This window comes from Marmota flaviventris, chromosome 10 (genome assembly GCF_047511675.1).
Source record: "Marmota flaviventris isolate mMarFla1 chromosome 10, mMarFla1.hap1, whole genome shotgun sequence".
Taxonomy (NCBI): domain Eukaryota; kingdom Metazoa; phylum Chordata; class Mammalia; order Rodentia; family Sciuridae; genus Marmota; species Marmota flaviventris.
The window spans coordinates 51766459-51789272 of NC_092507.1; the positions used below are offsets into that span (position 1 = coordinate 51766459).

The 22814-nt window shown below is 34.4% G+C and overlaps 2 protein-coding genes across 3 annotated transcripts in view; one reads left to right on the forward strand and one right to left on the reverse strand.

Annotated features, from left to right (window-relative positions):
- The window catches only part of Alg6 (ALG6 alpha-1,3-glucosyltransferase), a 94375-nt gene extending 80101 nt beyond the window's left edge, over window positions 1–14274 (forward strand). Inside the window, exons 15-17 of the transcript XR_011708853.1 lie at window positions 7806–7900; window positions 8430–8609; window positions 14167–14274. The gene's annotated coding sequence lies outside the window, so the exon portion shown is untranslated. The remainder of the gene's footprint in view (window positions 1–7805; window positions 7901–8429; window positions 8610–14166) is intronic.
- Window positions 1–22814, reverse strand: part of Itgb3bp (integrin subunit beta 3 binding protein) — a 58523-nt gene that overhangs the window by 31900 nt on the left and 3809 nt on the right. For both annotated transcript variants that reach the window (XM_071617910.1, XM_027949520.2), the window contains exon 2: window positions 7794–7836. In XM_071617910.1, coding sequence (XP_071474011.1) covers window positions 7794–7836 — 43 coding nt within the window. The remainder of the gene's footprint in view (window positions 1–7793; window positions 7837–22814) is intronic.

The window sequence follows — 22814 nt, forward strand, 5'->3', positions numbered from 1 at the left end:
ATAAGGAATGAATGACTTAAAAGGAATTGTCCAGTCAACTTTGCCATACCACTCTACTTAAAATATACTCATTTGTTCATTGATTCGTCCATCCAATATTCACTAGTACCTTTGCTTTCAGTTTAAATAGGTTAAACACATTCAAGTCTCAGATCATTCTATGATCTCAGCTTTGAATGTTCTCTTTCTTATCTTCTCCAAGACCCAGTCTTTCTTTAAGTCTCTACTCACAATCCACTTTCTGCCGCAGTCTGGCTGGGCACGAATAAACGAGCCGCCACAAAGCCTTGCAGGTTCAAACAGCAACTACTTTATTTCAACTCTTACCGGCACTGCACGCGCGCTTTTCCGCCAACGCCCCCCGGGTGTGCCTTCTCCCGGGACACACCACATACCAACCGGAAATCCCTCCTCCCTAAATCCCACCTCTGGCACTTCCCCAACCAATGGGAACTCTCCGGGAATCCCCAGGAGAACTCCAAAGTAGCAGGCTGAGGCAGACAGCAGGGGTCTAATTTACAATTGAATACACAGCTTAACATAACCATTATCATCTCAATGGCTTGCTGGGGTCACCTCTCAACCACTCCTTTCTGGCAAAAAACGCCAAGCCACATTCCAACTCCCCTATGGCTCTCAGCAACTTTCTCCAAACTCCATTATCATAGTACTAATTGCTCTCCTGAATGCCTCTAAAAACTTGCTTTCTATATTGCTAACTAATGAATATGAAGAAATATAACAACTGTTCTGGCCTCAATAAGTGTTTACCAAAGGCTAAATAGAGATAAGGTCGTAGTATGTATGCTTAGAGAAACTCAAAGAGCGAAAATCCAAGTGGGCTGTAGCATTCTGTTACAGAAAGCTTCTTTTGAGGGGGAAGGCTGAGGCTTAGATAAGTAAATATAAAAGACAGGAAACATCTGAAATCAGAGGTGAAACAGCATAGGATGAAACTGGGGGATAAAGAAAAGGTTTGAAGGCTCAGAGGATGGCAACATTGTAGAACTAAACTTTAGTAGCTGACTTAAAACAGATATGTAATTCTTTATGGCCAAATAACCTCTATTTTTAGGACACATGGCAAAAATGGTGGCTGTGTCACCTTTTCCATTAATCTTCATATTTAGTTTCAGAATCTACAGTATCAAAAAATTTTATAGTTGAAATTTTAAATGATAAATATTTCTGTGTTTTGGGGAATAAAAAGGCATTTCTTTCTTTAGTTTACATATCCACAATAGGCACAAATGTAACCAATATCCTTCTTAAAATATCAAACTATAATATGAAGTTATAATTCTAAGGCAATCTTTTTCATGGGGTGAAAGGTTTTAAGTCTCTTTATCAGGTGGTTACCTCTCCATCTTGAGTTTTCACCTGTTTATATGTAGTCAGTCATAAACTATGACATTTATCCAACCCGTACTTTATTTTTCCAAGAATTTATTGCTCAGAACAATTTCACTGTGTATGTACAAGAAATGAAAGTCACTCCTCTAATATACATTTATATCCATCTGTTTTCCTATTTTCACCATAAAATTATTTTATTCAATTGCCAAATGTCTAAACATTACAACTGTAGATAATACATTTCTTCTTGAAAATGGTTTTCTAGCTTTCAGAAAATAACTGCATGTACACATGTATGTATCTGCATCACTTTAGAAATAGTGAGTCTTCACTTTTTTCTATATTCCATGTTGGTTTTATTTTTTGGTCATTTGCGTTGGTTAAAAGGAACATGTCTGTCTACGATTATGATACATAGAGGAAAAATTGAAAAATCTATCTTCCCCTACTCTCCTACTAAATATTCTTCAGCAAATGATATATTTTATGTTTGGTCCCTACTGGTATACACAAAGCCATAACAAAATTTTTTTTCCCTCAAGGTTTTACCAAAATCTTCTAACTTTATATCTCTGAAGATGTTTAAAAGTGATCCTAGAGTTCATCTAAGAATTTCATTTTGCCATCCTCCAAACTTCAAAGGACTTGGCTTACTTCTTAGTCTCCCATGACAGGGAGAATTAAGAAGCCCAGGGTTGAGGAAGACTGAGCTGCTAACTGAGAAACCAGCAGTCTTTCCACTAAGCAAGGATGAGTGCTACCAGACCCTTTGGAAAAACAGAAAGAAATGGAGAGAGGACCAGTTTTCCCCTAAAAAAGGGAAACCAATTCAAGATGTAAACAAAATTCAAGGAGACAGATGTCACAACCAATTCTATAATAATTTACAACTGCTTCTAATATTTACTGACTCAGTATTTTTAAAGTGAGGCAAATACATACATAAACTACTAAAAAACAACAGTAACAAAATGCCATGTTCAAAGATTCAGCCTATAATCAGCCCAAATAGCCTGGTACATTTTATAAAGAGGTCAAACTTATACATTAGTAAAACTAAAATTTGGGCATTGATTTTCCTGCCTTAAAAAAAAATCAATGTTCTTTTTATAATTTCAAATATGACATTCTACTTCAATATTCTTTACGAATTGTAGCTTGCTTCATCACCTTGTTTAAAGCATATTCTACCAAAAAGGTGCCTGCATTTTATTGATTTTTTACCTATTATAAACAGTCTAGAAAGTACTAACTAAGGGTTCTTTCACAGATAAAAAATGGGATATAAATGATCTGCTATTATTATAAATTACCAGTCTATGGTGTCACTGAAATATTTAAAATACAAGTACTGTAGGTATATGGATAACCAGAAACAAAAGGGCAGCGAAAGGGAGATAATTCTCAAAAACCTTAAAATGAACTTCTATATGAATGCACCACAGTAAATCTCAACATTATGTATATGCACAAGACTGGGATCCTAATTAGAATAAGATATATTCCATGTTGGTATAAATACATCAAAATAGATTCTACTGTCACGTATAACTAAAAAGAACAAATAAAAATTTTAAAAAATAACCTTATACTGGCTAATTAGGTTACTGGGAATGTCCCAACTAAGATATAATTATTATGCACTAATACTACTAATTAAGTAATATTTGTTAGGCACTTTCATATTCTGGGTCTTGGGTTCCTGGAAAAGTAATAGATATCAACTAACTAATCAGCTGCCAAATTAATGGTTCTATAAGACATTAGGGTTTTGTTGCTGTTTTTGTGATGGCTACAGAGAACAGAAGCATTTTGCACTTATCTCAGAGATTTTACTATGATAGCAAGTAAAAAACATGTTAAATCTGTGGTAATGGAAATGCTCTATTTCTTGATTCGGTATTTGATACACAAGTTTACACATTTGTAAAACTCACTGAATTATATACTATCTGTGAACTTAATGACATGTAAATTTCACCTTAGAATTTTCTCCTTTAACAGGAGAAAAAAGAGGAAAAACAAAACTGTGGCTAAAAAGTTTATACACTGGATTTTCTATTTCTGCTCATTATTTTTCCATAATGTTAAGATATTAAGTATTAATTTTAATATTAAAGATATTATTATTGTACTCTGCACTTTATTCTCAAGCTTTCCCCACTCTGCCCAGTACTAGGGTTAGAACCCAGGGGTGCTTAACCATTGAGCTACACCCCCTGCCCATTTTAAATTTTAAAAATTTTGAGTCAGGGTCTTCTAAGTTGCCCAGGCTGGCCTTGAATTTGAGATCCTCCTGCCTCAGTCTCCTGAGTCGCAGGGATCATAGTCTTGTACCACTATGCTTGGCCTCAAGAAATTTATGAAAGTTTTTCACGGCTATTGCCGATTGTGTTTTTATACATTATTTTATTTTTCAGAATATGAAGTAAATTCTACCCAGATTTTTTTTTGTTTACTGAAGTATGATTTATATACAATAAAATGTACAGATCTTCTTTAGCTTGATGAGTTCTGACAACTGTATACACTGATGCAACCACCACCTAAGATATATAACATTTTCATCATCCCAGAAGGGTTCCTTTGTATCCTCTTCCAAATCTCACTCATCAGCCTAGAGGTAATCACTTTTTAATTCCAATAACCACACATAGTTTTGCTTATTTTTGAACTTCATATAAATGAAGTATATATCTTCTGTGTTTGGCTTCTATTGCTTAACATGTTTTTGAGGTCATCTATTTTGTTGTACACGTTGGTAATGTGCTCTTTTTATTGTTAAGCAACATTCTTATTTTTTAAATATATTAGATTTGCTTTTCCATTTTCTTGTTTATGAATATATTCAGTTTGGAACTATTACAAATTAAGTTACTAAGAACATTTTTGTACACATCTTTTGGTGATTTTATTTCTTTGATAGTAAGGAGTGAAATTTTGAGTTTATATTATGGTTTGGGTCTAATTTCACATATATAAAAAGAGTTAAAAAACAGTTCAAAATGTTTGTTTCATTTAAAACCCCCATCAATATATGAGCGTTTCAATTGTGCTACATTCTCACCAGCCTTTAGTGGTTTTTGTTTCCTTTACCTATGCTACTGTGTTAACTAAAAAAGATTTTTAAAAAATTGTTTTAATACAGTTCATTAGCTAATCTAATCTGTGGGAATAGTAATATCACTTTGTAACTTTAATTCATTTTTACTTTATTATTTGTATTATTATTATTATTATTATTTGGTACTAAGGATTGAACCCAGGTGTGCTTACCCACTTAGCCACGTCCCCAACCCTTTTTGTTTTTCATTTTGAGACAGGATCTCAACTAAGTTGCTCAGGGTCTGGCTAAGTTGCTGAGGTTGGCTTTGAATTTGTGATCCTCCTGCCTCAGCTGCCTAAGTCACTGGGATTATAGCTATGTGCCTTCATGCCTGGCTTTAATTCATATTTTTGATGATTAATGTCATTGAACATTTTTTGCACTTTTATTTATTCATTTTAATTGATATATTCTGAACACAAGTCTTTTGCAATATATATACACATACACATACATAACAGATATTTTCTTCTCCATCCATGGCTCATCATTTTCTTAGTGTTGTCTTTTGGTTAGCAGAAAGTTCTAATTTTGATGAAGTCTATTTTATCAACTTTTATAGTTAGAATTTTGGGGGTCTTAAGAAATTTTTGCCTACTCTAAGGTCACCAATATAGTTTCTTATGTTTTCTTCCAGAAGCTTTATGCTTTTGGCTTTATATCTATAATTGTTTTTGGGTGAATTTTTGTTTATGAAGTGAGACATTAAGTATAAATGAATTTTGTATAAAATAAGAATTTTTTGTATATGAATTGAGGTTAATTTTTTCCATATAGATACCACTTATTAAAGACAGTCTTTTCACCCCCCCCCAGTGAATTGACCCAATATTTAAAAATGTTTAATAAATTTAGACAACTGTTAAAAATAATATAAACCAAAACAGTACTAGAAATAAGAATTTCTAAAATGAAAAATGACTCATGAAGTACTTAAACATTTATACTAAAGGGAAAACAGCTGTGGTATATGGAAAGAATACTAGATATGAAGTCTTGGGCTCATTTAATGGTCTTGCTGCCTACTAGGTATACTATCGTGGACATGACACTCATCTGAACTTTAATTTCCCCACTTAATGAATATATTCCCTCACTTAACTAGCAAAGAGTAGAAACAGTAGGATGGGACAGGGAGTGGGCAGCTGGCACAGTCAGGTGTCTTGGGCCAGGATCTCTAACATCACCCTCTTTGTCTTTTGGTGGGGAAAGAAATAAGGCATGGGAATTTCAACCATGCTATTTCAAATATGAAAGAAGGTTTCTGTGGAAAATCTCTAAACCTGCATAATTTATGTGAGGCTCCACTCCCAAAACCTTTGGCTTTATAAAGTGTCTTGAGTAGGGAAGTGTTTTCTTTTTAAAGAAGGCATTAATATTGTTTTCTATGCCAGAATGAAAAAAACAAGCATGACACCAAACTAATGGCTCAATTTTTCAAGTCACTACATTCTGTGGGAGGGGATCTCTCAGGTAGATTAGAGAGGGCTTTTCCATGTGTCTTCTTATAAACCATTCTTGGGATAGGGAGCTGGGAACTGACCCAAGCAATGGGTGTGATGACAGGCAAAAAGGGATAGACCTGCAGCTTCTAAGTTCACTCCAATTCCATTCCAGGCTGCTATGACTCTTTTTGCTCCTTTGAATAATTTTGTCTTGGTTCCGCTTTCTTCAGGCGGCCACATGTACTAGATGTATACAAATCATGCATCTTGGGCACTTTAATTTTTTTTCTTAATGTAAATATTTGTCTCATATTTTTGCCCATTGTAATCTAAGGTACTAATTTCTGTACTGTGTTCTCAGGTACAGAAGCAATCCCAGGGTAGCAGCTCCAAGTCTGCTTGAGCATTTAAGAGCATTTCAGATTTGAATTCTCAGATTAGTGATGTTCAACGTGAATTAACCTTGTAGAAATAAAAGCAGTTATGAAAAGATACTATGAATGATTCTATTAATAAAGAATCTAGATCAAATGGACAAATTCTCAGAAATACACAACATGCTCAGATTGAATCATTGAAGAACTAGAAAAATGTGAATAGGTCAATAGCAAGTGAAGAATCTGAGTTAACATTCAAAGTTAATTTTTTAAAAGTACAGAACTGGATCAAATATAACAATGCAATTTTTCTAATGTAGGACATTAGTTGTGGCACTGGTTACCTTGACACATTCTCATCTGAAGAAAAAATGGGTAGAAAGCCTGCCATGACAACAGTTGTGCTTCATGAAGAGAATGGATTCTGTAATGGTCATTCTTTTCTATTTAAATAATTGTTACCATCTCCCAAAGAATAGCTTTGGGGCAGGAAAGAAATGTATTTCATTTCAAGCTGGACTACTCATCTACCAAAATACCATTCTGACCAAAGAAACAGATGCAGAATTACAGTCACAGCTGCATTCTGCACAGAACAAGTTGGATAATGGTACTCTAAATTGCTAATTATACTGTTAATGATTTTTTTTAGTGTCATTGCAGTATTCTGCCACCTTTGTACAAAAATTTTAAAAAAGCATCTAGGAAGTTTTTAAAATGCTGAATTTTGTTTTGTTAAATACCAGTGAGTCTTTCAAAAGGAAATTCCACATAAAACCCATTTCTTGAAATGGCATTCTTGTATGAGATTTTGAACAGGTCCATTTATTGACTAGCTATTTGTCTTAATTTACTTTCTCACCAGTTTACTTGCACTGATGATTATTGAGGTCCTAAGTATTTCAGTATTAGTGTTTGTATCTAGATCCATAGTTGATATGAAAAGATAATAAACTAACATATGTCATAACATGCTGGCATTGGGAATGTGCTCTGAGTAGACTTACAAAAAGTAATAACAATAGTACAATTTTATTTTTATTGTGATAACTATGGTGAAATTTGTTACAATGTTAGAACTTTATTGTTTAAGCCATATCATAATAGCTGAGGGAGATAATTACATTTGTGATGTGAAAATGCTGCTAATGTTTTGATTTCACTTTAGATTATAGTATATAGGTTAAAGTATTGTCATTATTCCATATTGTTTCTTATCAACTTAAGTGGCAGATTATTTTTTTCTAGAAACTAATTTCTAGTAATTTATTTTATTACGGTTTCTAAATAATTTACTTCTTAAGTAAATACCCCAAGCTTGCCAGAAACTTAGATTTATAAAAAAATCATAAAAATTTATAAAAACCATTTTATATGTAGAAAATGATATACCAATCACAACTGTGTCACATGGTTTCTTGATAATTTTTATATTTAGCAAGGTAAATAAGTGGATACAAATTAAAAACATAGTCTTAGGCAATCACAAATTCTTGATCAAATACTTACGTTTTCTTCTAGCTGATCATCCAATTTCAGTGATCTTTTAACACTGCAAAGGAAATATTTAAAGAAGTCTTAGATTTGACATACATAAAGAAGGCACATATTTAAAGGTAAGATATATAAGCAAAGATTATAGTTACTTTTACTAATTTTTATATTGCTTGTTAAAGCATAATATCATATAAAGACAGCAATTATTTATGAGTGGTTTGTTTTTAATAGCATATTTCAATATGGGATCATAATTAAATATTTAAATGAACCATGTTTTTATATACATAATTTGACATACATGCACTAACAATTTAAAATCATAGTATTAAAACTCTTAGAAAAATTAGTATATTTATCTGCTTTGAAAAACAAATTTGAAAGATAAATAATTTACATAAGAGCAAAATAATTTACATACCATCAATAGAGATGTTCAAAGTATATGATTTGTACTATGAAACAGAAATAGCGCATCATGTGTTAAAGGTATGAGCAAGGTGAAAAAAGTTTTGCACATTATTCTAGCATTAAACATGATTCAGTGCAACCAGACTATGACTTAACTGAGGAACAGATGCTCTATGTCTTTATAAGTCCCCAATCCATAAGAAACTATTTTTTGTTTCCTTCACTAAACTGATTCAGGAACATGCCAGGCTCTCTGTGTGCAAAATCTGTTCTGTTAAACTGGAAGCCCAGCTGTTGGTGACAATGCTTAGAAAGGAAAGCCGAATATTTATAATACTTTATTTCGTACAGCTGTCTTCTAAAGAGCAATCATCAACATTTTATTGAATGCAGACTAAATGCTCAAAGGAGAAAAAGGTCAGTATAAATTAAACTAGCTTTCCCAGTGACAAATGCAGCATTAAAAGTACTTTCTTGATCCCTGAGAAACAGAAATTAAATTATTTGAACTATTAGAGGATTGGGATATTATGCAAAAGATTGTGTTGAAGTACAGAACCCCCCAAATTTGTATAGATTCTAGAAGATGACTATTCAAAAATAACTGGTGACTCATAAACATCATATAGGAATAAGAAAAAAAATGAAAGAGATGGGTCAATCTATGAAAATTATTGAGCAGTAAATAATAAATACAAAAATAAATATCTAAAGAAGGTTTACTTAATTTTGCTATTATATTTACATAATTCAATCACAACATTATTTCTTGAGACTAAATTATTTTAAATAATTGTATCTTTTAGAAGTCAATTTAAATTTGGTTTAGGGGCTGGGGATATAGCTCAGTGGTAAGAAACTTGTCTAGAATGTGTAAGATCCTGGGTTCAATTCCTAGCACTGAAAAAAACAAACAAACAAAAACAATTTAACAAGTATTCTCAATGAAGTGAGAACACAGGTATTAGTAAATAAAAATGGCAAATCATTTAAAAAAGTATTTAGCTTTGGAATATATATAGACCTATTTAGTACATGAGGTGTTCTGTTTTTCATATTTCAAAAGTATAATCAAAAACTAAAATTATACAATGCAGAATTTTCTTATTATTTGTTTTTAAATGATGCTAAGATGCAGCATCTAAAAGATGTCCTTTTAGAAAAGAACACAAAGCCTACCCTGATACTAATTGTTCAAAATATTATCATTTTATAATCAGTGGTTGATTTTTAAAGAAAGCAACACAGTGCTTGAACTTAAAAAGATTTCCAGATTAGGTCTTAGTGGATTTAGAAAGCCCATGGAAAAATATATAAAAGTAATAAGAAAGTGAGCTGAGTTAAAATAGGCTGTCATCTCCCTCTTTATGTTTGGTGAGAAATCTAAAAACATGATTCATTCATTAAGGGTAATGTACAATTCAGATAACTGGGGCATTTAATAACCCAAAGTTGGTAATATTTATAAGTACCCTAAAAAGATTTAATAGGCAAAACTAGAATAAATTTAAGAAATTGCTTAGTTTGTCTACAGGGAAAAGAATTTGTGAAACCCGTCTACTGTCACAATCTCAGTCCTGTGCATAGTAAATCTTTGTTGAATTGCAGGGAGGGAATTGAAAAACAGGTAAAGAAGGACAAATCTACCAGAGGAATTTATGACCTTATTCTTACCATTCTATTAGAAATGAACCCTACTGAGATAACAATCATTAAAATAAGCACCTATTATACACAGGCACTCCTCTACCCATGAACAATTATAATATAAGGATGAGATGATGCTACATGAATTAGGATGATGTTAATAAAAATATACGAGACAGAAAAAATATAAAGAATAAGCAAAAATTTGATTAAATATGAGAGAAATATTTTTCTAAAATATGTATTTCTTTCCTACCATTATTACTTAACAATTACAAGTGATATATTTCTGGTAGTCCTGTAAAGTTATATCTGGTTCCTGTGACTGCTATCTTGGTTTAAAAAAATGGACACAAAAACATGGGGAAAGGACTTGAATTATACCTTTCTCCAAAGAAGATATACACACTACACACACACACACAAGTGGCCAAAAATCAACATGAAAAAATGCTCAACATCCTTAATCCTTAGGGAAATATAACCCATGTTCACAAGGAGATACCCCTTCATGTCCATTAGCATGGCTATTATAAAAAAGAAAATATCAAAAGCTGTAAGGATATGGAGAAATCAGAACCTTTGTACATTGCTGACTGGAATGTTAAATGGTGCAGCAGCTATAGAAAACAATTGGCAGTTCCTCAAATAATTAAAATTAGAATTACCATATGATCCAGTAATTCCATATTCCAAAAGAATTAAAAGCCAGAACTTGAGTAAATATTCATATAACAATATTCACAGAAGCATTGTTCACAGTAGCCAAAAGGCAGAAGCAATCTAATGTCCTGTGACAGTTAAATGGATAAATAAAATGTATCATTCATATACACACACACAAACACACACACACACAATAGAATATATTATTAAGCCTTAAAAGTGAAAGGAAATTTGGCACATGCTACAACACAGATAAACTTTGAAGACACAACTCTAACTAAAATAAGCCAGTCATAAAAGAAAATATACTGCTTGATTTTACTCATATAAGAATAGTCAAATTCATAGATACAGAAAACAGAATGGTAGTTGCTAGGAGCCAGAGGAAGGGAGAAATAGGAAATTACTGTTAATGGGTGTAGTTTCAATTTTGCAAGATGAAACAAGTTTTGAAGATGGCTGGTGGTGATGACTGCACAAAAATATAAATATACCTCCCTTTTAGGGGTAATCGTACATCATCTGTAGGTAACTTCTCACTCCAAGCTACCCAAATTTCCCTGTGCCCATAATTTAAATATTATATTCCATCTTTAGGCACACTAGGTTTAGACTGACTAAACCTACCAGAATTATTGTTGTTGGAATTCTCAAAAGATAAAAAAACATTTTGCATGCAATTTTATATCAAGAGGAGAGACAGTAACTCTCTTTGTAGAGTTACCATAAATTATTCACTAAGAAGATCCTCCGCTTTTTAATTTAGCTTACTACATGGTAGTACCCTGAGTAAGATTCTCTGATTGATCAGAATAAATTGAGTAGAAAAGCTTTATGTTACTAACATCAATTTCAATATTAAAGAAATTATTCTAGGGGAAAAAAAGCTATCATTTGATTCCTAACCAAGAACCAGAAATGAACTCTTAGAAGCTCACAAAATTATATGATTTGAGGTTCTTTTTTTTAAAATAGAAGTTTTAAAACATTAGATTAAACATGATTTTTGAGTGACAGAGCTGAGAGTAGGAATAGGGGGTGAAGAATAAACTTAGCAAAGCAGATAAGACTCAGGGAGCTTTGATGCTATGCCAAATTCTTCTGTAAGGTTGGGCAAATCACATAATCTCACTAAGCTTCATAAAGTTGATGATAATACTGGCCTGTAAAGTAGTAAGAAATTTCTGAGTGGAAGATAAAAATATCGCTTAGTATTTCAGTGCTTCCATTTACTCCTCACTATAATGGACACAATAATGTTGCCAGCTACTAACTTCACAAGAGTATTTAGAGGATTATTGAGTATAATCATGAGATGCTTAGAAATCCTTTGATGAAAGGCAATGGCTAAATTCACATCCCATGTGACTTCTTAAGTATAAATTGAGATATATGAAATGATTTACTTTCCATTCCAAGTACAGGTAAAAAAGGGAGAAGAATCTTCTATAACCTTTCTGTTTCATTCAAGTTTATGCTCCTTTATGTTCAATATTTCTAATGGTCACATAAAAAATCTCTACCATGGCATAGGTGAGGGCAACACCAACCTATTACATGCAAAAGTATGGGCACCATGTGAAGTATCTAAGTAAATGATTAATCCTGTTATTCTTCATGACAAAAGTTGTCCTGGGCAACATATGTTTATGATGTCAAAAGATTAATGAAAAAAAATTTTACAGAAGTCAAATGAATACATTTAGGAATATTAACACCAGAGGATGAAAAATGAGATTTTTTTTGGTTGAATAAAATGAGGAATACAGTTAAGACCATTTTACTCCTGAATGGATATTCCTTAATATGCAATAAAATATTCATTAATATTCCTTCTGCAAAAAGTTTACATATACTATAGATAATTTGTACATGTAGATTATATGTACCTACAAATGAAGAAAGGATATAAGTTTGCCCTTTAGAGGAGTTTCCATTGAAAGGGCTCAACTAGGTCTAACAGAATTAAAACATGATAGATGGGTGATATTTTATGTACTTTTCTGTATGAATTTTTATTCTACAACATAAAAATAATCATAAAAAACTACTGCTAATGTCTACCCTATTTCTGAGACTTCAACACAATCATCTTAAGAAGTTTTATCTGGTGCTGTCTAGTTTGCAGTCAATAGCAGCTGTTCATGACCCTTTTACTAAACTTATGTTAAAATAATCTATGTATTTTTCCTCGCTAGACTAAATTATTTACATTATTAATACCTCGTCAGTTAAATGATGGGTTATGAGTTCTAAAAATGCTTATTGAACTATCTCTTCCATTAAAATTAATACTAGGTAGTACAGTATTTGTTCATGTTTGGAACCCCAAAGTGCAACGGAACAAAGGTATCATATAAATTAATCATTTAAATAATTGCATTTATTTTTATCTAAAACTTAGTCTCAAAGAAACAAATATTTAGCTTTTGCAAATTTTTATGTGCTTAACATAAATAATTCTAATCCATAATTTCCTCAAATATTCCCTCTCCTCCATTATGCTTTTCTAAGTCTTAAATTACTAAAGAGAAAATTATTTTTAGACTTTATGTTTGATATCTCTAGCCTCCTTTTTCATATTATTGTTCTTTATGCATTTTGGGCAATTTCTTTAGATTTATCTTCCAGTTCTCTAATTCCTTCTTCAGTTGTGTCTAACCTACTATTTAATTCATCCATTAAATTTTTTGAAACTTCAATAAATTTAGGGTAAATTTTTACTTTTTATATAATCTTATACTTTCAAAAAGTTGCAATAAAAATTCTTCTTATCCTTTATACAGATTCACTATTGTTTACATTTTGTTCCATTTAACATTATTTCAACACACATACATATAAATGTTATATATGCAGACTTTTTTCTGAACCATTTAAAATAAGTTAGAGGCATAGTACACCCTTACCCATAATCATTCCCATGTGTTTTTTTAAACATGAAAACATTCTTTTACATAAATACAAAATTAAAAAATGTATCATACCATTATTATCAAGTCTATATTCAAATTTTATTATTTGTACTAATAATATTCTGTATAATCAATTTCTCTCCATGTCTAAGATCCAATCCTGGATCACTCTTTATATTTAATTATCCCATATCTTTGGTTTCCATTAATCTAGGAGAATTCTTCAACCTTTCTTTGATTTCCTTGACCTTGACTTTTTTTTTCAAGAGTACAAGTCATTTTAATTGTAGTATAATATTAGTATAATATTCTCCATTTGGGTTTATGTAATATTTCCCCATGATCAGATTATGCATTTCTTGGACTAAATCCCCTATGGATTCCTTCTGAAAGTGTAATAACTTGAGGAGTTTATATTTATTAACTAACGTTCTACTCCAGGGAAGAGATCTCTCTTCTCCCTTTATTCACTTATATCACTATATAGTTGCTGAGAGCCACGGCTGAGTCTGTATGGCCCCTGGCATTTTGCCAACAGTATTGATTGACAGGCGAGGCATTACTATCCGCCTCTGCCGCAACTTTTGAGTTCTCGCACTATTTTGGAGTTCTCGTGGGGATTTCCGGGAGAGATATTTCCGGCTGGGGGTTCCTGGACAAGCCTCGTGGCGCGTTCGGGAGGATTCCCCGGGAGCTGTGTGAAGTGTTTTCCTGCAGTTTAAAAATAAAGTTTGTTCCTGCTTCAGTGGCTCGTGATTTGTGCCCAGCCAGACTGCGGCATTTGGTGGCCCGTGCGGGGAACGTCTGAAGCTTCGGGGTAAGTGAAATTGCTTGCCCCTAAGGGAAGGCGAGAGAATGGGTGACCATTTTAAAAAACAATGTGTTCTTGTTTTGATTTGTTTTGTGTTTGTTTCAAGCTGCCTATCCCTAGAATTTTCTCAGGCAGATTGGGAAAAATGGTTGGCTCAAGGTTTGAAGTTGTTCGCCCCTGAGGAAGAGATAGAAATAGACCACAAATGCACATATCAAGAAAATAGGAAAATTGATACAACGATTTTTTGTTCCGTTTTTGTTTCATTCTGTTTCGGTTTTGTTTTGTGTTATCTTATTGGGTTGCGTTATCTTTATAACAGATTAGAAATTAGTAAAAAACAAACTGAAAGAGTGTTAAGTAAATTGTTAGAGGTTCAGACCATGGAGAAAGACATTTTAGATCAAGCAAAAGAGAAGGTCTCTCAAGCTAGTCAGACAGAGGAAGAAAATTTAAAGGAAGAAAGCTTAGAGGAGAAACAGCTATTAGGGAAAAAGCTACAACAGGAGGCTGCTACTAACACCGTTCTATCATCAGAGAGCGTAATTCAACCAACAGCTCCCCCTATGGAGATAGCTGAGTGGCCCTCAAACCCCGTAGTTGATAGATGGGATCCTGAGACAGGACCTCAAAGATTAGCATGCCCTGTACTTGAGCAGGCAGGAGGGCAGCGAATTCACCGTGCTTTAGATTTCAAAACAGTGAAGCAGTTAAAGGAGGCTGTAACAACCTATGGTCCTCAAGCACCGTTCACTGTAAGCATGGTCGAATCCATTACTAACTTGGACATGACGCCAGCAGATTGGGCTAGTATGTGTAAATCTGTGCTAAATGGAGGACAATATTTGTTATGGAAGGTTGCCAATGAGGAATTTTGCAGGGAGACAGCTAGACGAAATGCAGCAGCCGGTTACCCTCAAAGAAATCTAGATATCTTGTTAGGAAAAGGACCTTATGAGGGTCAACGGCAACAAATTGAATATGATCCTGGCGTATACGCACAAATTGCTGTAGATGCGGTTAGGGCATGGAAAACTTTACAGGGGCATGGAGGTTTACAAGGTCAATTATCTAAGGTAATACAAGGAACTAATGAACCTTACGCTGAATTTGTAGATAGGCTTATTCAAGCAGCTTCCAGAATTTTTGGGGATACAGAACAGGCAATGCCATTTATAAAACAACTGGCTTATGACCAAGCAAATCGTTGTTGCAGAGAGGTCATTAGACCATGGAGACATGAAGATTTAAACACATATATTAAATTATGTAGAGACATTAATGAACAAGGGCAAGTCTTAGCAGCAGTACAACAGGCTTTAGATGCCAGGCCAAAAACATGCTATAATTGTGATCAAACAGGACATTTTAAAAGGAGTTGCCCCATAGGAGGAGGGTTTAAAAAAGCTAGATATCAAACGAATAGAATACCGGGTATTTGCCCACGATGCCGTAGAGGGAAACATTGGGCTAATGAATGCCGTTCTCAAACCACCATAGAGGGTATTCCGTTATCAAAAAACAGACAAGGACCAAGTGTTTACCCACGATATCGTGGAGAAAGGCATCGAGCTCCATTGCCAAAAAACGGACAGGGGGGCCCAATGCTCCGGGGCCCACGACCACAAATGTACGGGGCACTGGAGGAACCCAGCAACACCATGGAGGAACCCAGCAACACCATCAGGGTAGTGCCCAGGACACATTATCCATCAGATCTCTCATCAGACGAACCAGAGGGAGCGCAGGGTTGGACATCTGCGCCTCCGCCAGAGCAGTACTAACTCCAGAGATGGGAGTTCAAATCATTCCCACAGGAGTAAAAGGACCTCTTCCCCAAGGAACAGTAGGCTTATTGTTAGGACGCAGTTCTTCTACGCTAAAAGGACTTATGATAAGTCCCGGGGTAATTGATCCCAATTATGAAGGTGAAATAAAAATTATAGCTAGTTCTCCAAAGGGTATATCAGTAATTTCACCAGGAGATAGAATAGCACAGTTATTAATAATACCCAGCCTACATGATAAATTTTCCAGTAGTACTATAGAAAGAGGTTCCAGGGGATTAGGCTCCACAGGTGTAGATTGGGCTATGCTGTCTTTAAATTTAGATTCTCGCCCCATGCTAAAACTAAATATTCAAGGACATGAATTTAATGGGCTACTGGATACAGGTGCAGACCTTAGCATCATATCTCGTCAAGAATGGCCAAAACATTGGCCGTTACAACAAGCCACTCAAACGCTTCGAGGCCTAGGAGTGGCAACTAATCCCCATAGAAGTGCAATGGTATTAGATTGGAAGGATCCTAAAGGATGCGAAGGAACTATACAGCCATATGTATTGGATCATCTTCCTATAAATTTATGGGGACGAGATGTCCTAGATCAATTAGGTTTGACATTAACAAATAACATCAATCCAAATGCGCCCACTATTAGGGCTAGACAAGGTTTCAGGAAAGAAAAAAGATTAGGAGAACAAGGCATAGCAGCACCCATTCAAATAGATCAGGGAATAAATAGACATGGACTGGGTTTTCAGAAGGGGTCACTGAGGCAATAAAAATTACTTGGAAATCAGATAGACCAGTATGGGTTCCTCAGTGGCCCCTGACTAAAGAAAAGATACAAGCAGCCCATGACCTGGTCAAACAACAATTAGCGGAGGGACATATACAACCTTCCGTATCTCCTTACAATATTCCCATTTTTGTCATTAAAAAGAAATCTGGTAAATGGGGATTATTGCAAGATTTAAGAGCCATTAATAATGAGATGGTTATTATGGGACCTGCTCAATCGGGGATTCCTCAATTGTCTGCTTTGCCAAAAACCTGGTACGTTTTAGCTATAGATATTAAAGATTGTTTTTTTTTCAATTCCAATTCATCCTGAGGATAGTCCACATTTTGCATTTACTATCCCTGCACTGAATCATGAAGGTCCTGATCAGAGATATGAATGGAAAGTACTCCCTCAAGGGATGGCTAACAGCCCAACTATGTGTCAAATTTATGTTAACAAAGCAATCCAGCCACTTAGAAATCAAAATCCTAAACTACAAATATTTCACTATATGGATGATGTATTGTTAGCACACAAAGATAAAAACACATTGCTGGAATGTTATGCCACACTTACAAATTTATTAAAAAATTATAATCTAGAGATAGCAATAGATAAAGTACAATTAAATTTTCCAATTAATTATTTAGGAGTTCTATTATCCTCAACCATGGTCCGTCCACCAAAAATTCAAATACGAGTAGATCAACTCAAATCACTTAACGACTTTCAAAAGTTATTAGGAGACATAAATTGGATAAGGCCTTATCTAGGCATACCAACAGGAGAGTTGGGACCTTTATTTGATATCCTAAAAGGTCCATCAGATCCAAATTCACCCCGCATGTTAACGCCTGAAGCAAGAAAGGCATTAAAAATTATTGAAACATATATGGAAAATATGCATTTGGATAGAATAGATATAACTTTGCCTTTATTATTTATTGTAATACCAACAAAAAATATTCCTACAGGAGTATTTTGGCAAGAAGGTCCATTATTGTGGATACATTTATCTTATTCTCCTAACACTATTCTTACTAGGTATCCTGAGGCTGTAGGACAATTAATACTCAAAGGAATAAAAGCAGCAAAGGGAGTGTTTGGAATTTCTCCCAATAAAATTATTACTCCATATACTATGGATCAAATTGATGAGTTATCTAATGAGTTAAATACTTGGGCAATAATCATGTGTAAATCTAATGTTTCATTTGATAATCACTTACCATCTAATCCTTTGTTGTCTTTTTGGTCTTCGAATCCTGTAGTTTTTCCAAAAACGACAAGAAAAACCCCTATCATGAATGCTCCAAATGTATTCACTGATGGGTCAAATAATGGTACAGCAGCAGTAGTTACCCCTGATCAAACTTTTACATTTTTAGTACCCAAACAATCAGCTCAAAAGGTAGAGCTTAATGCAGTTTTACAAGCTTTTGTGATGTTTAAAGATTCTGTATTTAATTTATTCTCTGATAGTCAGTATGTAGTTAATGCTATAGTATCCCTTGAAGATGCTGGCAGGATTTCCCCTTCCTCTACTGTTTTCTCTTTGTTTTCTGCTATACAAAGTCTAATCTGGGACAGAAAAGATCCATTCTTTATAGGACATATCAGAGCACATACAGGATTGCCTGGAGCCCTTAGTTTGGGCAACGATTTAGCAGATAAAACTACACATGACATACATATTTTCTCTACACTAGAAGAAGCTACACATTTTCATAATAGGTTCCATGTCAATGCTAATACTTTACAAAAGCGCTTTAAAATAACTAAGGAACAAGCTAGACAAATAATAAAACAATGTCAAAATTGTGTGACCTTTTTACCACGAGTTAATCTTGGAGTCAATCCTAGAGGACTGATACCTAACCATATTTGGCAGATGGACGTCACACACTTGCCACAATTTGGAAAATTAAAATATTTGCATGTTACAGTTGATACTTCTTCCGGATTTTTGATGGGCTCCCTTCATTCCGGAGAAAAAACTAAAGATGTTATAGCTCATTGCTTACAAAATTTTGCCACTGTGGGCGTTCCAAAACAGTTAAAAACAGATAATGGTCCTGGTTATACTTCTAACTCTTTTAAAAAATTTTGCTCATCATTTGGCATTACTCATATAACAGGAATTCCATACAATCCACAAGGACAAGGCATAGTTGAAAGAGCTCATCAAACTATTAAAATGTACTTACTAAAGCAAAAAGAGGGAATTGGAAAGGGGTATATGTCACCCAAAGATAAACTTAAAATAACCCTTTTTACTCTAAACTTTTTAAATTTGGATTCCTCAGGGCTTAGTGCTACGGAAAGGCATATGTGTCCAAAAAATGTACATAAGCCTAAGGTACTTTGGAAGGATATTCTAACAGGACAATGGAAAGGTCCTGACCCAGTGATTGTCTGGAGTCGGGGTTCTGTTTGTGTTTTTCCACAGGGAGAACAGCAGCCGATTTGGATTCCAGAGAGATTAACTAAAACAATTTCTACAGGCCAAAAGGAATATGATTTGACTCAAATCCATAACAGCTGATATCCAGAACTCCAGTTTGGCTATTCTTACATCTACGACAGTGATTAACCAGGATGCTTTTTTCAATATTTATTTTATTATTTGCCTTTTCCCACATCATAAAGTTTTATTTTATTTTTGAGCTCATACAGACCTAGGTTAATGTTTTTCTGATCAGTTTTATTTTTTGACTGTGGAGTTTTTAAGCATTGCAATGGAGATTTCACCTAGGTAAAGCTTCAAGGCCTTTACTATTGTCTTAAGTGTTGTATGTTATGTGTGCACACTTCTGTTTTGTGTTGTATGTCTGTATGTGCGTATGTCCATATATCATATATGAGGAGCGCTCATGAATAAATGGATCCGAATTTTTTTATTCACGTGATTTTAATGGTATAATTTAGATTGGGTAAACAGCTGTTGAAAATTGTTTTAATATGTGAACAAATAGGAGGTTAACAGATCTGTTTGTTTACTTTCACCTTTCCTTCTCATTATATTTAATAATTCTGTTCAGGATAATGTAAATTGTTCAAAAAATTGTTTTCTTAGTGCCTGTTGGAATGTTATATAATTTTTTTCTTAGCATCATTGCCAGAATTCCTATCTTCATCCCAGTGCCGGTGAAGACAAAGATAAAACCAACTACAGCTTCTTCGATAGTTATCACAACAAACTGTAAAAACTGATGCATCAATGAATAACAACTCCACAAGTAATGCTCAATTAAGGAGTTGATTTACTTTGGGAGGAAATGGACATATTGACAGATTCCTCTGCTTTGAATTGCTTGCAGACCTTGCCTGGACTATGTATCACTTGTATGCATTGTGAACTATCTGTTGGTACAGCGAATTGTGGTAGTGCTGGAGTATTTTTGCTGATGGTGTCACCGGTGGTACAATTTTTCAAAGGAGCCCTCAATTGGCTTAGTGTCATGGCATTTTGCATCCTCCTCCCTTCTACTAGTGATGGTCTAAAATTTGGGGGCCAACAGAGGTGAGGCGAAGAACCTCACCCCCCCACTGGTGCAAAGGCCTATCCACAAGTATGGCTGTATGCTGGACCGGTAGTCAGTGACGGGTATGATCCAATTGCAGTGGTACCAACCTAAGACAGGAGGCTGACGCCTAGAGGTCAGTTCATCCCATGACGGGTAAGGACCATATGTTGAATTGGACTGCCTAACAGGCACGGTCCCTAAGCCACATTGCTTGTTGTTTAATTAAACGAAAAGGGGGAGATGCTGAGAGCCACGGCTGAGTCTGTATGGCCCCTGGCATTTTGCCAACAGTATTGATTGACAGGCGAGGCATTACTATCCACCTCTGCCGCAACTTTTGAGTTCTCGCACTATTTTGGAGTTTTCGTGGGGATTTCCGGGGATTCCCCGAGAGTTCCCATTGGTTGGGGAAGTGGAGGAGGAGGGATTTCCGGGAGAGATATTTCCGGCTGGGGGTTCCTGGACAAGCCTCGTGGCACGTTCGGGAGGATTCCCCGGGAGCTGTGTGAAGTGTTTTCCTGCAGTTTAAAAATAAAGTTTGTTCCTGCTTCAGTGGCTCGTGATTTGTGCCCAGCCAGACTGCGGCATATAGTGTCATGCATTTTTTTTTTTTTTTTTTTTTTTTTGCCAATGGATATTAAGCCATTCCTATCATTACTTATTTTTATGTTTAAGTGTCCCACATTTGCAAGAGAATCATCTATGCTTCATGGTAGCTCCTATTTACCTCATGTACTCATAACTCCTTGAGCACCTTCTTATTTTCTAGCATATATACAAAAAACTTTCTGACTTGGACTCAGCTTTTTCTCCAATGAAAGATGGTTCTATTTAATGAGCAAGTGGTAATTAGAAATCAAAATCTGGCATTAATTGATACTTATGCCACTGTTTTTGATGACAAGTTAGCTTTCAGTTGAATAGTTTCCCTTATATGTATGTACATGTAAAAAAATTAAGTATGTGCTTATACATATAGGTTTATGCACACTAACTTTAAACCTTAATTAGAAATTACTGAACTTCTTTGGATATGCACTTTTATGATTTTTAGCAAATTGAGAAATTAGGATATACAATTTTTAAAAATATATTTTCTGCTCCATTCCCATTCTTCTGATTCTGTGATTCTAATTACACATTAAACCACTTGATATTGCTACATAAATTGTAGAAAATCTGTGTTTCCCCTTTATTCCTTTAATTAGATTATTTCTTACTCTTCTACCTTCAAGTTCACTGACCTTTTCTTCTACCACAAAGTTCATAGAATGAATATTTTCATTACAGTTACATTATATTCTCAGATATAAAATTTCCATTTGCTGCTTCTTTTTTTAAAATTTGCTTCCATTTATCTTTGAGATTCCCCAGGTATGCTTTTATATGACCAGTTTTTTCTTTAAATCCTTGAACATATTTATCTAAGTCCTTTAAAGTCTCCCATATACTAACTGTAAAATCTGCATTATCTTAGGGTCAATTTTTAATTTTTTTTCTTCCAGCAGCAGCTGTTGTTGTTTGCATGGCTGTTAGTATGTTAATGTATATGGTACACTGTAGATGCTATGATGCAGAAATCCTAAACTCTGTTATCTTACCCTGGAAAGTACTGAGTTTGGGCATTTAACTTGACTAAATTCAAACACTAAATTCTTGTTTTTTCCTGTAATGGGAAGCAGCTGAAATCTCTGCTCAATTTTTTCAGGATTCCAGCTGTTGCTTCCTCACAGGGTTCACGGAGTTTCCCTAATCCATGCATGGCCCAGAAATCCACCAAGGATTTAGGTAATTTACAATCACATTTGGAACTACTCTCTTTACAGGATTTTCCTGCAAGTCTAGTAATCTCAAATTTATCCTATGACTCTTCAAACCAGCAAAAACAAGAGATTTCTGTTGAGTTCTACCTGTACTACACAACGTGGACTGACTTCTGTTGAGTTCTACCTGTACTACACAACGTGGACTGACTTTTGTCTAAACACTATCAACACAAGCCCAGTCCATTGTAGTTTCCTTCTTTCAAGGGTCAGTCCAATTTCTCCCAGGTGATGGTTGCTCCAGGTGTTTTTAATATTTTGTCCAGAGTTTAAAATTGTTATCTATGGAAAATTTAATTCAATACAAACTACTCTGACACATAACACATAACCCTATGCACTGAGTTTTCATTTCCACAACTGGATGTATACGTGTGTGTGTGTGTGTGTGTGTGTTTTAAACTATTTACTCATCCTAGTTTAAAAATCTGTGTTTTTTAAAAAAATATTTTGTTATTAACTGACAATTTTTGTGATTCCACTTTTGGTTTCCTTAAACATTATAATAATTATCTCATACTGTACCTGTAATAATTAATTTTGTAAAGTCCTTGGAATTTAAATCTGTTGGTTATTTTGTATTCTAACTTTCACCTTTGGTTGTAAGCTTCTATGTTTGATTATTTGTGATTCTGTGATTTTAACCTGTGAAAAATCTAGGAGCC